The 20890-nt window shown below is 39.0% G+C and overlaps 2 protein-coding genes across 3 annotated transcripts; both read right to left on the bottom strand.

Annotated features, from left to right (window-relative positions):
- Window positions 1-9386: 9386 nt before the first annotated feature.
- LOC125207114 (Potassium transporter family protein) lies at window positions 9387-14623 on the bottom strand. Of its 2 annotated transcripts, none has more exons than XM_048106330.2 (10): window positions 14502-14623; window positions 13873-14150; window positions 13146-13374; window positions 12821-13069; window positions 12354-12404; window positions 11853-12113; window positions 11141-11193; window positions 10952-11066; window positions 10598-10852; window positions 9387-10525 (listed from the first exon to the last, which is right to left on the bottom strand). In XM_048106330.2, the coding sequence occupies exons 1-10, from the start codon at window positions 14536-14538 to the stop codon at window positions 9489-9491; spliced, it is 2565 nt and encodes an 854-aa protein (XP_047962287.1). In that variant the 5' UTR covers window positions 14539-14623; the 3' UTR covers window positions 9387-9488. The 2 variants fall into 2 exon arrangements, with proteins under 2 accessions (XP_047962287.1, XP_088917358.1); XM_089061232.1 differs by lacking the exon at window positions 14502-14623 and adding an exon at window positions 14341-14494.
- An 878-nt stretch (window positions 14624-15501) lies between these two features.
- Window positions 15502-18827, bottom strand: LOC125205976 (spermidine synthase 1). Its single transcript, XM_048105215.1, has 9 exons — window positions 18538-18827; window positions 17405-17481; window positions 17164-17286; window positions 16772-16876; window positions 16591-16663; window positions 16409-16480; window positions 16140-16335; window positions 15859-15988; window positions 15502-15773 (listed from the first exon to the last, which is right to left on the bottom strand). Exons 1-9 carry the CDS (start codon window positions 18719-18721, stop codon window positions 15702-15704), a joined length of 1032 nt encoding a protein of 343 aa, XP_047961172.1. The 5' UTR covers window positions 18722-18827; the 3' UTR covers window positions 15502-15701.
- Between the last annotated feature and the right edge of the window lie 2063 nt (window positions 18828-20890).

The raw sequence follows: 20890 nt of genomic DNA, 5'->3' as shown, positions 1-20890 counted from the left end.
AGCAGACAATACATATTAATATATGGATATTCAGTGAGGATTATAGAAAAGTCTTCATCATGTTTTGCTGATTTTATCTCTTATTTTAGTTGACTCTTGAAGATATGAAAGTGACCATCAGATTTATTACTGGTTATTGATTTCTAGTATATAATTATTTCTTATTTTTCTAATTCAAGATACATTTACTTTTTATATGTGAAAGATACCTTTTTGACGAATTAAAGTTGTTGATTGGTGAGAAATTTATGCGTGTTTGGTGAACTAAATATCCTATATATTGGCTTTTGGGTGTCCAAAATTAGGTTCTACACATTTTTTTATATATTTATGGAATATATTTAATGTTTTAAACACACCCTTACGTAACAACTAATAAGAGTAACAATATTTCAACGACCAAATGCCATAGTAATTAAGAATTGTTAATTAATTTAAAACCTACTTAAATAGCCTCTAGGAAATATTTTGAGGCTGCCTTTTCTGTAACGTATAATTAAACAGTTTTTTTTGGCCTTAACTGAATAAAATAAAGCTAATATTTTTTCCGTTTCACATAACATGAAAGCTTGGGTTAGTGAAGGGTCAAGATTTATAAACACAATTATGCAAGTTTTAACCATTGACTTATTGAAGATAAACCAATGCCGTTTACTAAATATAGGCTAAAATATTTTTTAGATGCCGTTTTTGTTGAAGATGGATACCTAAATTTATTTCGATTGTATTCTACCTTGCATATTTTGTCGTTATTTAGAATTTCCATCTTACTATAAGTATTCGTTCCATAGTAATGGATGTGTTTTTTTTCGGCACGGAGATTAAAAAAAAATTGTGTTGGGTGAGTTAAATAAATGGAGAGTAAAGTGAAAAATAAAAAAGGTAGATCGACGAAGAGAGAATAAAGTAAGAGAGAGTAAAATAGGTGTGGAAAAATGTGCTGACTTTTACTAAAAAGAAAAATGACTCTATTACTATGGAACGTACTAAAATGGCAAAATGACTTTATTACTATGGAACAGATGGAAGTACTAAAATATAAGACTTTTCTCTAGAATAACATAAATTAAAAATTCAATAATTTTCTGTTGGAACTTTATTAAGTTTTAGAACTTTGGATTCCAAAAGTTAAATACTTCGAATACTCAGATCCAGCATGAATATTAAATAATATTGTTAAACTAAATGGAATCTTATATTTGTTTAAGTTATTATGGTTGAGAATCTAAAATATTACTTATTGAACATTATCTGTAACTACCTTATGTAAGCTAGTCATTTTGCTTCTACTTTGCTGAATAAAATTGAGGATCAGAGCATCCGCAATGGTGCTTAGGCCAGCCATAGGCCAGCCATTCTCTCCCCTGCCACGTTAGCAACACTAAAAAAACCACCTTCCACATCAGATTTAGGCCAGCCATAGGCCAACCGCAATAAAAATAATTCAAAATATACTACATTTACGGAATTAAAATTACGATTAAAATACGGAATTAAATTTACGACACACATACGGGAAAAATAATCCATTCCATTAAAAAAAAATTACAAAGATTTAAATAAAAAAGTACATGATTTTTTTTTTTTAAAAAAGGGCTTCAACACACGAGCCCCGCCACTCTCTACTCCTCATCGTCGTCGCCGCCGCCGCTGCCGCCACCCGTGGTATCTGAGCCCACGTCGGAACCCCCCAGCCGTGACCTCGCGATCTCTAAATCAGCACGCATGCTCTCGAGCATCTTGTAAAGAAACCTCTTCTCTGTGGGGTCAGTGGCGTTCTTCCACTCTCGGAACACCTGTAACATCTGAGCCCGCGTTTGGTTACGCGAATAGAGAGTGTACTCGAGTGGGGCGGCTGGGAGGGCGGAGGACTGGACCTCGCGGGGCGATAGGGGGGATCCGCCCCTCGCAGCCCGCTGCGCCCGCTTCTGTCCAACCGGGCGGGGGCGACCAGTAAATGAAGGAGGGGATGGAAACTCCTCAGCATCCGGGGGGAGGTCGTGGGATCCGCCGCTGCTGCCGCTGTAGTCGCCGCTATAGTTCAGTCGCTGCTTCTTCGGCCACCCAGCGTCGCACCCCGCCCGGAACTTCTCGGAGTCCTTCAACAACAAGAAGCACTCCCAGAAGGTGAACTCCTTATACTTCCCCTCCAAGGGGAACTGACTCGCGGCTATCCTCCGGGCGTCGTCCTCAGTCTGCCCACTTCTGAGCTGACGGAGGGCGTTGGCGTACAAATTCGCAAAACGGCCCACCGCGGCCCTGGTGCGCTCCCTCCCCTTCCGGACCTCTTCGTTGCTGAAGTCCTTCCCGTGCGGGCAGTGCCTCCTATAGGCATCTCTGATCTTCGCCCACATGTTGACGACCCGCTGGTTGTTCGCAACCAGCGGATCGTCGCACACCTCCAACCACCCCTTGGCCACCCCGGCGTACTCATCCTCCGTCCACTTCCTCCGGCCAGTGGCAGCGGGCTGCGATGACTCGCCGACCGCCTTGCCCTTCCCCCTCCCCCTCGTCTTCTTCTTCGGCGCGGCCGGCGTCGCTGGAACGGGAGTATCATCGTCCCCGAGATCGATCCCCATATCATGCAATGACAGAAGGTCATCGCCAGAGAACTGCGTCTCCACCGGGGTCGACGTGTGAGACGAAGCCGTCAAAAAATCAAGCGAGGGCCGATATACCGCGTCCCCTCCCGGTGACCCCTGCACCCCCCCCCCCCCCCCGGCATCCCGGGATGCATACCGTGCGGCATCCCCCCCGCCACATCATCCCCATCATCTGCTGCAGTTAGGGCATACCCCCCCACCTGGGCGCTGACTGCCCGCCGCCCGGCATCCCCCCCGGCATACCCCCCTGGTTCCCCCCATCGCCCCCCCCCCCCCCCCCCCCGGCGCACCAGCCATCATCCCCATCATCTGATTTTAAGGAATGTTAAACCCCGGGCCCATCTGCCCCCATCCAGATCCCACAGGTACCGTGGGAGTCTGAGATCCACTCGTCGCTGGACTGGACTCGTTGTTGTGATCCATCGCTCGATGATGCTCTTGTACAGAAAGTTAGAGAGAGAGAAAACTCGTTAAAACAAGTGGTGCAAATGAAAATGAAACGAAAATCGCGTTTATATATGATTTAAAAAAAAAAAAACATCGAGAGCGATCGGCCAGCCCACGCCGATCCGCTCGCCGAAATCGCCCTCGCCGATTGCAATGGTTCGGCTAGCCGATCGGCTAGCGCGACGAATCGGCTAGCCGGTCGCTAGCCGACCATTGCGGATGCTCTTACCCGATAAAGAAGTTGCAAAAACTAAATGCTGCTGCTACTACTACTGGTTAAGAACAAAATCCTGAGAAATTCATTAAATAAAGACCAACAAGTTTATCAGTTTCAGCTAAATTAGGGGGTTATGCATTAGTTTCAATAGAAATAATTATGCATACATATATCAATAAAAATGTTACTACTACTATAAATCTAATCATCATCGAGACCTAATCTAATCCCTTTAAAAAGAGTGCAAATAATCATCATTTAACTTTTACTATTATATGCCATCTCGCTTCTCGAGATGCTACCCTGCATTTCGTATTTGCTGCTTATCACCTTTATTAGGAATAATTAATTGTTAAATATCATTATTTAGTCAATTAGCTTAACCAGCCATGGCCCCAAATTAAAGAAACATGAAGTGGTGGTAGAGATGCTTCGTATACCGTTGGTTCCGACTTTAGAAAATCATGAAGCAGAACCGACCCATGAGCATATTGCGGTTCCGATTTGTAAACTGTCAGTTCCGGTTTCGATTCGAAACCATGTTTTTCGGCATTTTTCACTATTTCAATTCCGATTTGGGGTCTCCCGGTTTTCTCTATTTTTAATTTTTTTTAAGTATTTCGATAATTATAGCGTATAAAATAAATTCGAATATGACAATGCGTAACTTAAATTAAAAGTAAGATGGGAAAGGTGGAAAAAACCAATTTTATTGAATTAGAGTAGTAATGGTAGTAGCCATACATGTAGTACAACGTTACAATGTATTAGTACAATTTACAAGTGTCGGTAACCCATATAAATCTTAAGCACGAATTTGGGAAAAAGAAATAAATTGAAAATGACTTTAGTACAACTCTAACTTTTAAAGTTGGATTTTACAAATTTAAGTTGAGTTGACTACGTATCCCCGATTTTATTAAGGCATCAAAGTGCACATAGATTTCTCTTACCTTGTTTACCTCTATTTAACAACTGCTTTAGCACTATTGACAAAGAGTATTTGAATGAGATGCTTGTTAGATATTCATTCTAGTTCATGAGTTGGATTACATGGGAATGTGAAATCTTGCAAGAATCATGATTTACTAAGAGATAAATCTTTGAAAAAAGCTCAAATGCAAAGGTTTTTTATGCATAGATATTGATATAATATAATACCGGAGTAGAAAATAGCCAACAACGCATTGTTGTACCCAAAAGCACTTTAAAGGAGAAAATAGTTGATGATTTGGAATCTATGTCACATGCTCATTCTTATGGATGTCATGTCAATAGAGTGCAAATTCGAGGTTGTTTGAGCATAGTGAATACATATGATAGTGAAATTGCAAGGATTGTCGTTGAGTATTGCACAGAACATCTGTTCCATTTGGTGAACTTAGAGATGCTCAAGGTTCGTAAACCGACCGTTACTGTTCGAAACCGTTGGTTACGATTTTAGAAAATCATGAACCGGAAAACAGACCCATGAGCATATTTGGCATTTCCGGTTCAAAACTATCCATTTTCGGCGGTTTTCATGGTTTTAGTTGGTTTCGGCGTTTTCTCAGTTTTCTTTATTTTTTAAGTATTTTGATATATGATTATAATGTATAAAATAAATTCGAACAAAATAAATAAAATTCAAAGTAAGACAAAGAAGCTGAAAAAAAAATCAATTTTATTGGATTAGAGTTGTAACGATAATAGTCGATATGTACAAGTGTCGGTAATCAACATAATTCTAAAAACATGAATTGAGAAAAAAAGAAATAAATCGAATAGGGCTAGGGCTTGAGTTCAACTTTAACTATTAAAGTTGGACATTTCAAATTTAGGTTGAGTTGTCTATGTATCCCCAATTAAATTGTAAATTTGAATTAAAAAAATTGAAAATCTCCCGTCGTTGGTTTCGGTAAAAAACCACGTGACAAAAGCCTATAACGCAAGTCATGCACACCTCTCAGCCTAATGCATCGTGTTTGGCGCCGAATTCGTGAAACTGGTGGTTCTGTCACATTTCCAATTACATTATTTTTAATCGCAACCAGTCCGAGATTTAAAAAGTCATGATTCTAGTCCGTGGTTGTTCTCATAGTCCCAGTTCTGATTTTACGGTTAACCGCCGATTTAAAAAACATTGGGCATCTCTAAGTGGGGGGCCGTTTACATATAAGAACACTAATTGCTTCTATGGTTGAGTTTTACAACCATGGCTGGATTAAACATATTAATTTTTGTATTATGCTCCATATATTTCCAATTGACCATAAATTGCAATTCTTCGGTCATCAAAACTACTCATCACATTTCCTGATTTATAACGAAACGAAAAGGAATACTCCCTCCGTCCCAATTAAGTTGAGTCGTATTCATTTTTGGGATGTCCCAACTAGGTCTGTAAATTCGGTACCCAAACCCGAAATCTCAAAAATATCATATCCAATACCCGACCCGTATGTGATTTCGGGTACCGTATCCAACTAATCGGATACCCATAAACCCGAAATTATTATATTTCAAATTTATTCTAATTATATAAATTATATTTTGATGAGAATAGAAGTTATTAAAAATAACAAAATAGTAATAGTACTATTTATTGATTATTATTAAAAGTTTAATCTTTAATTTTAATGTTTTAGCTTTCTCTAGATTATGATTCTATGACATTATATAAATAGACGCTATTTAATTTTAAAATAATTAAAGAAACTTTTAGCACAACTTGAACTCAAAATAGATTAAAATAAAATTTTTAAGATTTTAAATAAATATGTAAATAAAATGGATAAAGCATAACTATATATTGAAAAATTAATACTAAGAACATAAATAATGCATATGAAGTTTAAATAAAATAGAACACAAAATGTAAAGAAGTAGTATTAAAATCTAGATAATAGAATAATAAAATGTCAAAACAATTTTAAATCGGGTTACATTATACTAAAAACATTCATAATCCAAATGAAATTAAATAAATTTACCCTAAATTTACCTTATGGGCCGTAGACGCTATAATAAATCGAAATATTTATCATAAATATATAATTAATTGGGTTTAATCGGGTATTAGTCGGATACCCTAATACGGGATTCGGGTACCCTAAACCCGAAAAATTCTAACATGATCAACTACCCAAACCCGTACCCGAACCCATAATTTTGGGTTTCGGGTACCCAAAATCCGCTGGGTATTGGGTCGAGATCGGGTATACCCGAAAACCGCGGAATAAATTTTCGCCCCTAGTCCCAACTAAGTTGAGTCATTTACTTTTTTAATAAAAAACTAAATATCTGATCACTCTTATTTTATTACACTATCTATTTTAGTCTCTATTTATCTTTTCTAATTTATTTCTCTATTACTCTAAGTATGGTGGAGAGAGAGAGAGAGAGATTCTCTATCTCTGGTATGGTGGTGAGAAAAAGAAGATAGAGAAAAAGAAATGAAAGAAAAAACAAATAAGGAAGAAAGAAAAATAGTGAATATTCAAAATGATATGATATGATGATTGTTGTGATAAATGGTAAAACCATGCGTTGGGCGAAGTTGAACGACGACTGCGTATATATATAATAATTAGGCCAAATATGATATAAACAACAGCATTTATCAATATATTAGGTGAAACATCATAGTCTGCAAACAGCAAATTGATTTTGGTCATTTGGATAAATGAATTCAAAGTGGAGATATATGATTTGGCCCTTTCATTTTCGGACTCGGACACACTATGTTCCATTGCTGGAAGAATCGAATTAAATTTATATTCGTATTGTATATTTTATTTATCTATCATTGTTATCATTATTGTGGTGACCCGTGAAACACAGAAGTTGGTAGAAATTGCAACATCAGAAATAATAATAATAATAATAATAATAATAATAATAATAATGTTTGAAATTAATAATTTATTGGTTCTCTAGAAAATCTATAAGTATACATACAATGATGAGATTTCAATAAACGAAATTATAAAAAACAATTATTACCCAAGTTTTGTATAAAAACAAAAATAAGTAACAATTTTGTGAGTTTCTTTGTCACACCATAAATTTCTTAGTACTTATTTTTTGTAAAAAATATATTTGTATCCAAATAATCTAATACAGTAGTTCACTTATAAAAACAAAATCTATTATCCTACAAAATATTAAGTAATTAGATTAGCTACAGACTTGGTATATATAAAATCAAAACATGTGGACCTTGATGACAGCACAAAAATAGGCCAAGATGTGGATTCCCATTTCGAAATGACAACGTAATCTTCAAATTTAACCTCCTATTTATTGAACGATTTAAAAATAATTACCGACCTCTAATATTTGCATCATCTCTCACAAACTTTATGTTACCTGCTCCAATCACAAACAAATGCTTTTAGATTATTTACTTTATCTTTGAATCAGCACACCAACATCCTTTTCCAACTGGGTCCCTTGAAAGCTTCAATTGGGAAACAAAATTAATTGATACCTAATTTTCCTTCTTTTTATTCCATGACCTAATTTAATTTAGTGCACAGCCACTCCTCATCTAATTGAGCACTCAACAACATTAACGAAGCAAGAAAATGACACCACTATGGAAGGCTAGCTTAACCCATAAACAACCTTTTTTATGCAATTTCATCACACGTGGATAATTGTTTGAGCGTGGGAAATTAGTCCAAATTTCATAATTTGGAAAGATTATTGTGTCCCTATTTTTCAGAAATGGGCTAGGCCCTCTAGTTCTCTACTCTTGTTTGCAATTCTTGGAACATGTCACCTCAAATGGGATTCCAGCATTTTTTTTCAGTAGCATGTGGAAATGTTGTTTTAATTACCAAGTGTCTAAATTATAGTATGACCTATATCATTGGCATCTATCGGATCCAAGTCGGGTGTGAGGGTGCGACCGACCGCTATGGAAATAAGGACTTAATTTTCTTTCAGGATCGGCCGATTTGAGTGAAAACTAAGACATTCTCTCTAGCTCAGATTTGTAAGCTATCTTGTCTAGTTTAGTTATTTAATGGGGAATGATTGTTAGATTCAAAAGTTTTGTTGTTGTATGGAACTTGTAGCTTGGCTTTGGATGATTTAAGATTTTAGTTGAATTATTTTTATTCTTTAATTGTCTCAAATCAATGTTACTCAACTCTTACAAGAATCTATCGTTTATAATGTTGTTTTGTAAGTCTTTGCCTCCAACTCAAGAAGTAGGAAATGAGGGATTTTTGCTGGTGTTTTCTATCTTATCATTCGAAATTAGTCTGAACCAATAAATTGAGCCGTGTAAAAATGACGTCTATACATTTCAAACACTTAATGTCTAGCTACAAGATTTTACTGGGTATATCATAGGATTTTAAAACATCCCAAATCGAATTCATCAATTCAACAATTTTGTGAAAACGAATATTCAAGTTGACCCGTGATTTCGACGTCTTGTTTTTTATTACTATAGTGAAATATTTGGTAGCTAAATTTGAACGGGCGACTCCCAACTATGCGGACTACTAATCAACATTCAAAATAAATTATTCTGTTTTCTCGTCCACACAAATTTTTTGACTCCAAAAAAAGAGGAGACGTGTGATTTTTTATCATGATAATTAAATTGATTACAACGTAGCCCCCCCCCCCCCCCCCCCCACCCCAATAGCCGTGCATCATGTGTTAAATTCGTAATTCATTATTAAGCCGACAAAAAAAGATGCAGGCTTTTAAAATGACTCGTGTATAATCTAAAATACTACTCCATGGAAGGAATCATTTATGGGCCAGTGTCCCAAAACATGTTTTCTTAGAGGACCTAAATTACAAACACCTAAAAACAAACACAGATAACTAATATAAAAAGTAAATATTTGATTTTGTCTTATCACTTTACGTTTTATATGAAAATATCAAATTGAAAAAGAGAACTCAACGTTTCATTTCTAGCTTAAAAATATGTAGGTATTAGAGTATTTTCAACGTCTCCAAATATAAAGCGTTAAGTATTTTTTCGGCAATTGAGACATTTTTGTTTAGATACAATAGATAGTACAAAATCAACTATTTAGCCTAGGAAGTTACCTATTCTACTTTTATTGTTGCAAATTCATATAGATTATAGGTAGTTACATCTCTAGAAATGAAAGAAAGCGGCATAAAAATCCAATATAACATATTATTACAAGATGCTTACAAACACGAGGAATATTCAATAAAACACAAGTTTGATATAGTACAAAATATCAAACCATATAAGTCATACCAACTTGCAATATGTTCATGTGAGGCACCTTCATAGTTGCAACACCACCCCTGCAGTTATTCCTCAAGAATGCATAGAAGTAGTTCACCACCAGCTTCTTCAAGAACACAGACTTCTTCCTCGCCCGCACGTCGCCGTGCGCCAGCAGGTACGTGAACCCCGACTCAGACGCCTCCCTCAGCGCGGCCAGCTCGTATTCCAGGCTAGGATCCTCATCTGCACACATCACACTGGCTGGCAGATCCTCCCCTGCATTTGATTCCCTAGATGTCGAGGTCTGTGCTGCTTCGCGCATCAAGGGGACCCTTGTCTCGTCTAAATCTTGGACCTCATCGTCTCTTGACCACATAGAGATGCTGTCAAGATCCTGCTCCCCAATGCTGCTCTCAAGAGCAACTTCTTGAGCTTCCTTCCTTAGGAACTTCTCAAGACTCTCGAGCAGAAGCTGCTCGAACGCACGGTGATCTTCCTTCCGTATGTCCTTGTATCCGTAACGAGCAATGCAACGGAACATATGGTAGTCTTTGGGACAGACCCTCCTGAACAGGAACCTCTCCTCCTGAGGCACAACCGGCACAGGGACATTCTTGATGCAGACAAAGATTATGGTCGAGTGGATAGCCGGGAGGTCGAGTAGGAACTGCCCTAAAACAGAGGGGATACCTTGAACCAGCTCGTTGTACACCAGCCCGATCCCTGGTGTTCTTACTGTCCCGAGGGAGGACCCAAGGTCAAGCATAAAGTCCATCGAGATCTTCCCTTGTACTTCGCTTTGGTACTTCAACACACTCCCGTAGTTCCATGTGTACATCACGCAGAGGAAGAAGGACGCGAATGCTAAAGGGAGCCACCCGCCTTCTAATAGCTTGGACAGAACAGCGGATAAGTATATCAGCTCAATAGTTCCAAACACGAGGGGGAAGCAGAGCGCGACGAACAAGTTGGTCTGCCATATGAGAAGCATAACCAGCGTCACCAATGCAGTGCTGACTATCATAACACCAACCTCAGCAATGCCTGCAAGAACAGATTGATTTAGCTCCTTTCCTTGAACTTGTACAAAAACAGGAATATAGGATGAAGGCTAACCATATGCGTTCGCTATCTCTGTTGTGCTTCTGAAAACGGCAACCACAATGATGCACATGACCATCAAGAAGTAGTTGATCACAGGGATGTAGATCTGGCCCATGAGTTTTCTTGAAGTGTGGATGATCTTCAGCCTAGGGAAGCACCCGAGGGACATGGCTTGTTTAACACATGAAAACGAGGCGGAGATCATAGCCTGGCTAGCAATTATAGCTGCAACTGTTGCTATGACAAACACAGGCCAGAACAAACTCTCTGCAACATTTACCAGTACATTGTCAAAGGCTAATCCAAGGTCAGGAAATTTTGGGAGCGAAAGATGTCGGATTTCTTATATATACGAGAAATCGTTACCTGGGACAGAATCATAGAATATCCTGCTGGTGTCATGAGGGTTTTTCATAAGGTATGCAGCTTGACCCATGTAAGCTAAGAGAAGGCACGGGAAGACAACGGCGGTGAAAGCAATCTGCAGCATTCGTTGAACACAAAATTAGGATGCATGAGAATAATTGCAGGTTTCAGAAAAATCAAAATAAGAACCTGTATGGATGGCACTGAAAAATGGCCTAAATCAGCAAACATTGCTTCTGCACCTGAAAATGTCATTTATATAACATGTTATTGATCAAGAAGTTCGTTTATTGCATAAACATAGAATGTGGATTTCTGCAGCCATTTTAATCTCAATGGATTCAGTAGCATTGTCTTTCTATCCCTTTACAAAGTGACTAGTAGTTTGATGAATACTAGAACTCATTGTTGGCTGTTATTAAGATTAGTAAGAAGCTAAGCCTATATGGTGATTTAGTATATGCATCAAATGCACAAATGGATCATAGTTTTTAAGTTGAGATGTGAATTGTCTTGAGTTAACAGCAAAGTTCTATCAACTGTAACCACTCTGATCATATTTTTCAAACAACACAGTATTTCCTTATGATTTCAGTTTTATTGTTTCGATTTGGGAGTGACTTTTTCAAACTGAAGAAGAGCGACAAGATTGATATTATGTAGGTGTTGTTCGGTTGCTATGACTCATTATCATATGATTACCCATCTAGAATTAAGTTGTGAGATTATTTTAGTTGGAGGGGATGGCTATGACTCGTTATCATATGATTATACATCTAAGATTAAATTGTGAGATTCAAACTCATAAACCAAACATAATACATACATATTCAATCATGAGGAGTATAACAACTCACCTGTGATAGTATCACAGAACAAGAGATAGCAGAAAACAACTCACCTGTGATACATAAAACACAACCACCAAGTGCTGACCATGCCTCACTGCTATTCTTCTTAAAGAAAAGATATATATAGGCAGGATTCACGGCCTTTATAACAGTTACATCGTATTTGAGCATGTTGTAGAGTCCAATTGCTCCCAGGCTGAAGAACCACAGTGCAAGTGCAGGAGCGAATGTCAAGCCTACTTTACTCGTTCCAAACCTTTGTATGCTAAACAGCCCCACAAGAATAATAATTGATGTAACAACAAGAGCATCTGCAAAAAAACAAGGACAGTTTAATCAATATTGTAGCAGTCCCTTTTTGAGCCATTTTCTGTCAAAGGGTATTGTAGCAGTCCCCTTTTGAGCCATTTCATGAACTAGACAAGAAGAAAGACAATTTATAAATTCAACTTGGTTAAAAGTAATTATGTGTTTGTTTTGTCTGTTCTGCTACAAAGGGTATCATTAGAGAAGTAGTAAGAAATGGATGGAGGTAACTCATGTTCACTGACCTGTGCCAAATCCTGGTATCCGACCCTGCAGACCGCTCACAGCAGACATAACTGTGAACGAGAATTGTGTAAGTAGATTATGGACTTCAAAATAATGCAAAATCAACCAACAATAAGTGCAAACACGACCCTCCGGCCTTCAAAATATGGGAATTGTGCTTGCTTTGCAGTGCATCTGATTAATAAATAACTAAACCCATAATAGCAGTCTTAGCATGCATATATGCTTGAGATTCACAATACTTAAATGACCCGGAGTTCGTTTGCATACAGGACGTGAAGCAACATCTAACATTCGATTCAACGCAAAAGATAGTTAAGTGACTACAACTTGTCTATCAGAGTTACCCGCTAAAGGGAACAGCTGCACCAAAATCAGCAGTGAATATGAACTAATAATGGAAGTAGCATTTAGTTAATGTAACCTTTTGACTATCACCAACACAAAACTAAGGGACCGGGTATACCTGAAATAGCTGGCGTAAGAATACCATCCCCTATAATCATAGAAGTCCCCATAAGAACAAGTAGTAAGAGAAACTTCTTCAAGAAAGCCTTACGCTCCAAGGCCTCCTTTATGGTCAAAGCTCTCTCCAGTTCAGGAGTGGGTAACTTGAGCTTGAAACTGGAAATGCGTTCATCGGCTGGCTGACGATTTGGAAGAAGATTAACATTTGCATACCTGCAAATCAATGAGTATAATGCAAATGTTCCACCTGTCATTGGATCAATATGAGGTATCAATAGCAAATTGTAAATGGAGGCTCCAGTTTTCCAAAAAAGATCTTGCACCTTCCCCACTGTCATTTGCCTTGAGCACGACGAAGACATATTTTGCTAATGGAATGAGAGCAATTGTGTAGATTACTAGCGACAAAGTCCCCAAGACATCCACATCTGAAGTGATAGGCACCTTGCTGAATACATCAGAGAAGACGTAGAGAGGGCTTGTTCCCATATCACCATATACAACACCGAGTGTTTGAAATGCCAACGCCAAAGTTCTCCAAAGAGAATCATCCTGCATTAGTAAAGTCCAGTTGTAAACTGCAAGATGTGATATTCTAACCTAGACTAACTTAAAGCATAATACTCCTAGATATGTCACGTGATAATCAAGAACATGTTTGTGGTCAGTGGAATACATATTACAGTGAATCAGATCACCAAAATACCGCAAGTTCAACATGTATCCAGTATATTCTGCTAAAGATGAAATGCATCAGTATCATGAGTGTTTGAAGCATATAACTACATTTCACTAGCAAATTAGTATCTCACAATAATAGCAAATATACATATCATAGAATAAAACATCAACCAATTTCTAGCTGCATTTAGTACTAAAAATGCTTATAACCCCCAAGTAACATAGAGAAGATAAACCTTTCTTACAAAAACCACACACACACAAGCAATGCTGTCTTGAGTTACAGCAACTAAGAGAGGGAAAAGAGCATTCAACAGAAATTTTTCAAAAATATAGTAATTTTTATTTCTTGATAATAAAATTGGAAACCTTGTGATGGTGACCATGAGCGCCGGCAATCTCCATGGCTTCAACATCAAAGGAATCAACTCTCCTGGGCTTCTTAATCAGCCTTCTTCTGACAGTCCCATATCCTTCTCTCCCTTCCCCATCGCCAGCCAACGACCACGGCGGCGACTCCGAGTCCACCTCACTCCCGTCCACCCAACGCCGCGACTCCCCGCCGCCGCTGCTTCCCAGCAACCTTACGCTGCTCTCTTCAATCCAATCACCATCACCATCCATTTGCTTCCTCGCGGCCTTCACTCCTATCAAGAAATGGGCAATTTACTCCTCAAAAAAGGATTCCGCGAACCACCAATCAAATTTCACGCCAATTTCAAGAAAAATACTATATTACTAGTACTACTATAATCCAAATCGTTCATGGGCAAAGAAAAGAGTTGGACTTTAGAGTGACAGTGGTAACTTTCTATTTTTAGAATGTGTAAAAAGTACCATCGGAGCTGAATAACTTTCCGACGACAACAAGTTTATGTTTTTTTCTGAATAGAACAATAATTGATGTATTATTGGGCTAGGCTAGTTAGTATGGCTCTTCACTTCTCTCTGAAATTATAAATTTGCCAAGAGACCAGACAACAATAATCTAATCTGACCTTGGATAAGGAGGAGTACAATATTATATACAACCATTCACCAGAGCAATGCAAGGCGAAGCAACCCCAATTTTGTTCACTCTTTCCCACTATATTGCTTTTAGTATTAAAAGTAAACATAATCCTCTATGCCTTGATGAGAGTCAACATACATCCACCAAATATGCAATATTGTAAACACTAAAATGTAATAGTATATATTTGTGAAGGTGTAGATGAATTTTCGCAGATTGCACTTTAGTTATAGCGGAAGTAGATTGCATCAAATTGCATTATATATTGTTGAGTTTTGCATTTTAACATAAATAAAAATAAAATATATAAAATGCAAATTTAACTGTCTATGTCTACAATGCAAAACTTAACAATATAAAATGCAATATGCATATAACAAAAATGCAATCAGTCGAAATCCATCATAGCTTCTACAAATGTATATTGCATTTTGATGTTTACAATATTTCATTTTTCGTGCCACATGGCAGCACGAGATTGGATGTATGTTGAAACTTAAATTAGTTATTTTTAAGCACATCTCTAATCCTCTATTTACGAAGAGATTACTAAAGTTAAAAAATACTAAATGATAGTCTATCCTACAAAGCAACAATATTTTGGCCCTTATGACAAGAAAAATTATAGGTGTAATGGTAATAAAGTCTGGCCAAAATATGATAATTACCACTAACTTAAAATTTGGTTGTTAATATCACAAATTTATGTCTTATAGTGTATTTCCCACGAATTCAATTTTTTTTCCTAATTTGAATTCGATGTGGCAAGTCAGATTATGTAAGTGAACTAATCGGTCGAGTTGGAGAAACATCATTTTTTTCCAAAATTTATGATTTTGGAAACAATCCTTTTTTGACACCTCACCAACTAAAATAATGGAGTACTACGTGATCCTAGGTCTTACGAAGTAAACGGTACGTGGGTGTTTAGATCATCTTTGTTAATCATTGTTCAACTTCTCTGACCTCACTGTGTCATCCGAAACTTGAATGCAACAAAGATAACATATAATATGGCAAAATATCATAAGTTGTGATGAATGATCAAAAACAAAACATGATGTCCAAACTCCCTGGTACATTTCTAGATTGCTAGTATTAAGTCAAATGCATTAAATAGACATAAATTAGGAACCAAACAACAGCCTAATTCCTACGTTTGCTCTCCCCGGCCTCAAGAATTTCTTCAGTTAGCCGCAGCTTTTGCTTCGATCACCTTTTTGGCAAACGAGGGCAAGCAGAATGCAGCCGAGTGGATCTGGAGATGAGATCAAAAGACACAAATCGTCAATGGCTAAAGGAAGAATGTGAGGTAGTTTTGCAGACAATGCTAAGTGTAGTACCTCGGAGTTGTAGAACCTCAATGGTCCATTTGTTTTGGCATGATCATCATCAGCATCTATCGGGTTGATTGGATTCTTAAAGTCAACTGGGGGGCCTTCCGTGGAACAAAGCATGAAACCAATCACACCACTGAAAAACAGATTCATTAGCATCATCACAGATATGGCCTTCACCTTGTTAATCGTATGGTGGGTTATTTGGTAAAGGAATACGTATATGGGAAATCGTGGAAAAGCGAAACATTTAGGAGAACTGCACCACATTGTGTGACCGGAAATACCTTGGGTATGTGGGGACAGTGGTCCAGGCATAATTGACAGAGCCTTTGAAGATCTGGCGGCAATTCGCAACAATATCTTCAATAATGTGCATGTGAAGCCATATGCTTTCAGCCTGAGTACACACGACGCCTCCTGGTCGGAGAGCCTTAGCTACTGACGCAAAAAAGGGTTTTTCAAACAACTCTTGGGCAGGGCCTGAGACGTGAAACATACAACTTAACAATTGAACGAGATTTTTTAGGAAGTGCTACTAAGAGGAATACTTTACCTATTGGATCCGAAGAATCCACTATAACTGCATCATAAGTTCCCTCTGGCACGGCCTTTAGGAATGCAACCCCTGCAAAGAATTCAAGAAAAAAATCACAAATTCAACTAAACATAAGCATAAAACATGCACATGTTTTTATTTTTGGTGGGGGTTTTGAAGCAGCAGGGGACTGAAAGTACCATCTCCAATGTGCAGTGTGACTCGGGGATCTTCATATCCCACAGCTACATTCGGGAAAAATTGCTTAGAAACCTGTGAGGAAGGACCATATTAGTTCTATCATATATTTCAGGAACAACGCTCCAGCACATCAACTACAGGATCATGACAATGAACCAAAATACATTTAGAATAACTCACATCAACAACCATCTTATCGATCTCACATATGTCAATCTTCTCAACAGAGGCATAACGCGATACTTCACGCAGGACACCACCATCCCCTCCTCCAATCACCAAAACCTGAAAGAAACTTACTCTCAGACCTAAGAATGATGAACTAAATGTATTAAGTAATTTTTATTAATAAACAAATGGCCTTCCAAAAATCAGCTGAAAGTGGTCAATGAAGAAAGAACAGTTAGATATATTTGATGCTTTTAGTGTTTGCCCACCAATAATACTAAGATAGCCAAACAACAATTAATTCACAAAGTACAGCATATGCTAATAGTCATTGCAAAGAAATGCCCCTATTTTAAGTTACCAACTTATGGCATATGTTAAAGGCTTCCCACGAGTGAAAATACCTTTTTTGGGTTTGGGATTGAGCTGAGTGGGAGGTGAGTTATCATTTCTTGGTAAGCACATTCATCCCTCTCAGTAAGTTGAATTACACCATCCAAGACAAGAACCTTCCCATATGTTGATGACTGCAGTAGAACATTTGACAAGGGCATTAGCATGCAATAAGACAAAATATAGCACTTAATTGGCACAACAGAAAACTAATGCTAAAAACGATCATGTAGTCATCAAAGCGGCAGGTACCTGGAAAACAATGACATTCTGATAATCAGATTTTCCCTGAAACAATATCTTTTCAACCTTCAGTGAGTGCGCTTCTCCTGTATGTGTTCCAGCAAAATAGCAGTGAGGATCATGTTACTACATATTACAGAGTTCAGATACACCAAGACAAACAAGTACTAATTATTAACAGATTATTTATGCAATCTCGACAGCATGATTCAAACTTTAGGTTTCAAATATTAATCCAAATAAAAAAGAATCAAGGAAAGCCACAAAACAATGCATTTAAAAAAGAAAGCAACCGGCCGAGTGGATTGTATTTTGTTAACATAGATGATGAACTGTTGCTTTATCAGCTTAGGAAAGCAAAAGCACAACTCATAGCTGCAAATAAAAAACACAGATGAATGGAAATTATATGCACTTAGCATTTCTCTGCTGTAATACATAAAGAAAAAACAACTTAAGCAGAAAAATTACAAGTACACATCATCATCAGCATATACTAACATTTTAGCAGTAGTAATCTAAAAGCTGTTGCTGTCTCTAACATTAATAAAGGACTAAGTAGGTCTTCACTGAGTGAAATATTTGACCATAAACAGAAAGCTGTACCTTTTTATTTTCCTTTTCTCATTTTCCATGACTACAGAGTAGTTATTAAATTAGAACAACGTAACAAAGAAAACGGTGAGTTGGTACGGCAATCATTTAACAGAATATGGGTGGGGTGTACTAGAGGGACTTATTCTCCTGATTATGATCAGGCACAGGCATTATTAAAGGGAAAAACATGCCGTACAAGTCGCAATAATATTATACTATAAGACAATATTCACAAAACAAGCGTCACAGAGAATTTAGCTAAAATTGCATCTAAGAGTATATATTCAATTCCCACTCATAGGCAGCGGATCAAATCAAATCATAAGCATATTCGGCTTGAATAAAAATCTTTAGACAAAACAGCCAACCATCAAAACTCCAACTTGTAGAACACAATTGAACAAAAGCTTATGCACAGAGCAGATTTTGAACCAAATTGAGATGAAAATGCAATACAATACATGCGTTCCGAAAATCAAAACATAAAAATACAGTAGCAAAGAAGGAAATCGATGAAAATACGCAATGAGTGAATAAGAAATCACCTGGCCACATTGGGCTCATCTCCGAGAACCACCCGGGGATAACGGACGACATGCACTCGGGAAGCTCCGTAACGGCACCGTTATTAACTTCCATCTCAACCGAAACGCCGCCGTTTTCCTCCTCCTCAGCGCGAGGTCTCTTCACCGGTAATTCACCTACAGATTGAGCCGCCGCCTCTGCCATACGCTCAGCACGAGTGGTTATATAGTATAGCTATATGCTCACGCAGTAGAATGTGCTAGTGTGTGAGAATTGATTGGAGAGAATCTGTTTAAGGCTATAGGCGCCGCTGCTTTCTGCTTAGTGACCTAATATAATTACCTTTCCTCTGTTTTTTTATTTTTTATTTTTTATTTTTTATTTTTTTATTTATAAAAGCATAAATATCTCTCCCACCCCCCTCGATAAAGGTGGTCTGTGTTTCCATTTCGTATAAAGATGTTTTCTTATTTAATAAATTAAATTGATCATGTTGGGTTTTGTTAATGACAGTGAATATTGTCCTATTTTGGACTCAAATCTCTGATCAAATCTTTCTATTCATTTTTTTTGTTTTCTTACTTAATTTACAATTTTATACTGTGACAAGCAAAATTAAAATAAATGAGTCATTCAATATAGAGCAACCTAATTATTCATATGACTTAATCTTTTTGTTTCATCGATGGAGAGTGTATATGGTAAGGAAATCTGCAAATATTGTGCATAAATACAAAGCAATTTCCATAGTGGAAGGTTCATTATGAAGTAACTTATCTTAATTTATTAAAAATTAAAAAATGAATTCAAGGTGAGAAATATAATGATTGTCTTATTATTATTGTCAGACGCAAATTTCGAATATTTCATTGAGTTTATCGATTAGCCTTTCCTGGGATTGAGAGAGAGAAAGATAACCCAAATCCCATGATTGCGGCTTTTCATTTAGGGTTTCGCAGAGGGTCAATAATGTAATTTTGTTGAGTGGGTCCATCCCGAATGTATATGTTTCGTCTATATGCTTTTGTTAGAGCATCCGCAATGGTCGGCTAGCGACCGGCTAGCCGATTCGTCGCGCTAGCCGATCGGCTAGCCGAACCATTGCAATCGGCGAGCGCGAAATCGGCGAGCGCATCGGCGTGGGCTGGCCGATCGCTCGTCGCTGGCCGATGCGCTAGCCGATGCGCTGGCCGCCATTGCAGAGGCCAAATCGGCTAGCGATCGGCCAGCGGGTTTTTCCGTTTTTTTTTTTTTTTTTTTTTTTAAAAACCTATATAAAACGCGATTTTCGTTTCATTTTCATTTGCACCACTTGTTTTAACGAGTTTTCTCTCTCTCTAACTTTCTGTACAAGAGCATTATTGAGCGATGGATCACAACAACGAGTCCAGCCCGGCGACGAGTGGCTCTCAGACTCCCACAGTACCTGTGGGATCTGGATGGGGGCAGATGGGCCCGGGATTTAACATCCCTTGGAATCAGATGATGGGGATGATGGCTGGTGCGCCGGGGGGGGGGGGGGGGTATGCCTGGTGGGATGCCGGGGGGTATGCCGTGGGGGATGACGGGCGGGCAGGGGAGCGGCGGGCAGTCAGCGCCCGGGTGGGGGGGTATGCCCCAGATGCAGCAGCAGATGATGCTGCAGCAGATGATGGGGATGATGTGGCAGGGCGGGCGGCAGGGGGGGTGCAGCATGGTATGTATCCCGGGATGCAGGGGGGGTTGCAGGGGCAGGGGTCACCGGGAGGGGACCCGGTATATCGGCCGTCTCTTGATTTTTTGACGGCGTCGTCTCACACTTCGACCCCAGCGGAGACGCAGTTCACTGGCGATGGCGATGACCTTCTGTCGTTGCATGACATGGGGATCGATCTCGATGATCCGGATACTCCCGTTCCGGCGAGGCGGGCCGCGCCGAAGAAGAAGACGAGGGGGAAGGCGAAGGCGGTTGGCGAGTCATCGCAGCCCGCGGTTGACCACACCCCGACCCGGAGGAAGTGGACGGAGGATGAGTACGTCGGGGTGGCCAGGGGCTGGTTGGAGGTGTGCGACGACCCGCTGGTTGCGAACAACCAGCGGGTCGTCAACATGTGGGCGAAGATCAGAGCTGCCTATAGGAGGCACTGCCCGCAGGGGAAGGACTTCAGCAACGAGGAGGTCCGGAAGGGGTGGGAGCGCACCAGGGCCGCGGTGGGCCGTTTTGCGAACTTGTACGCCAACGCCCTCCGTCAGCTCAAGAGTGGGCAGACCGAGGAGGATGCCCGGAGGATAGCCGCGGGTCAGTTCCCCGTGGAGGGGAAGTATAAGGAGTTCACCTTCTGGGAGTGCTTCTTGTTGCTGAAGGACTCCGAGAAGTTCCGGGCGGGGTGCGAC

The sequence above is a fragment of the Salvia hispanica genome, chromosome 6 (genome assembly GCF_029641045.1).
Source record: "Salvia hispanica isolate PSC_SH4W2 chromosome 6, Shi_PSC_v1, whole genome shotgun sequence".
Lineage (NCBI taxonomy): Eukaryota > Viridiplantae > Streptophyta > Magnoliopsida > Lamiales > Lamiaceae > Salvia > Salvia hispanica.
This window is presented reverse-complemented; position numbering and strand designations above follow the sequence as displayed.

Bases quoted from the DNA above. Each gene is read 5' to 3' on its own strand.
- LOC125207114 (XM_048106330.2), bottom strand. From the start codon at position 14,538: ATGGTTGTATATAATATTGTACTCCTCCTTATCCAAG. The intron at 11,194-11,852 runs GTGAGTTGTTTT...TGACATTTTCAG, and splicing joins TTGTGTTTTATGTATCACAG to GTGCAGAAGCAATGTTTGCT. The intron at 11,067-11,140 runs GTTCTTATTTTG...CGAATGCTGCAG, and splicing joins TTTCAGTGCCATCCATACAG to ATTGCTTTCACCGCCGTTGT.
- LOC125205976 (XM_048105215.1), bottom strand. From the start codon at position 18,721: ATGGCAGAGGCGGCGGCTCAATCTGTAGGTGAATTACCGGTGAAGAGA. The intron at 16,877-17,163 runs GTATTTTCACTC...AGTTTCTTTCAG, and splicing joins CAATCCCAAACCCAAAAAAG to GTTTTGGTGATTGGAGGAGG. The intron at 15,774-15,858 runs GTACTACACTTA...TCTCATCTCCAG, and splicing joins TGAGGTTCTACAACTCCGAG to ATCCACTCGGCTGCATTCTG.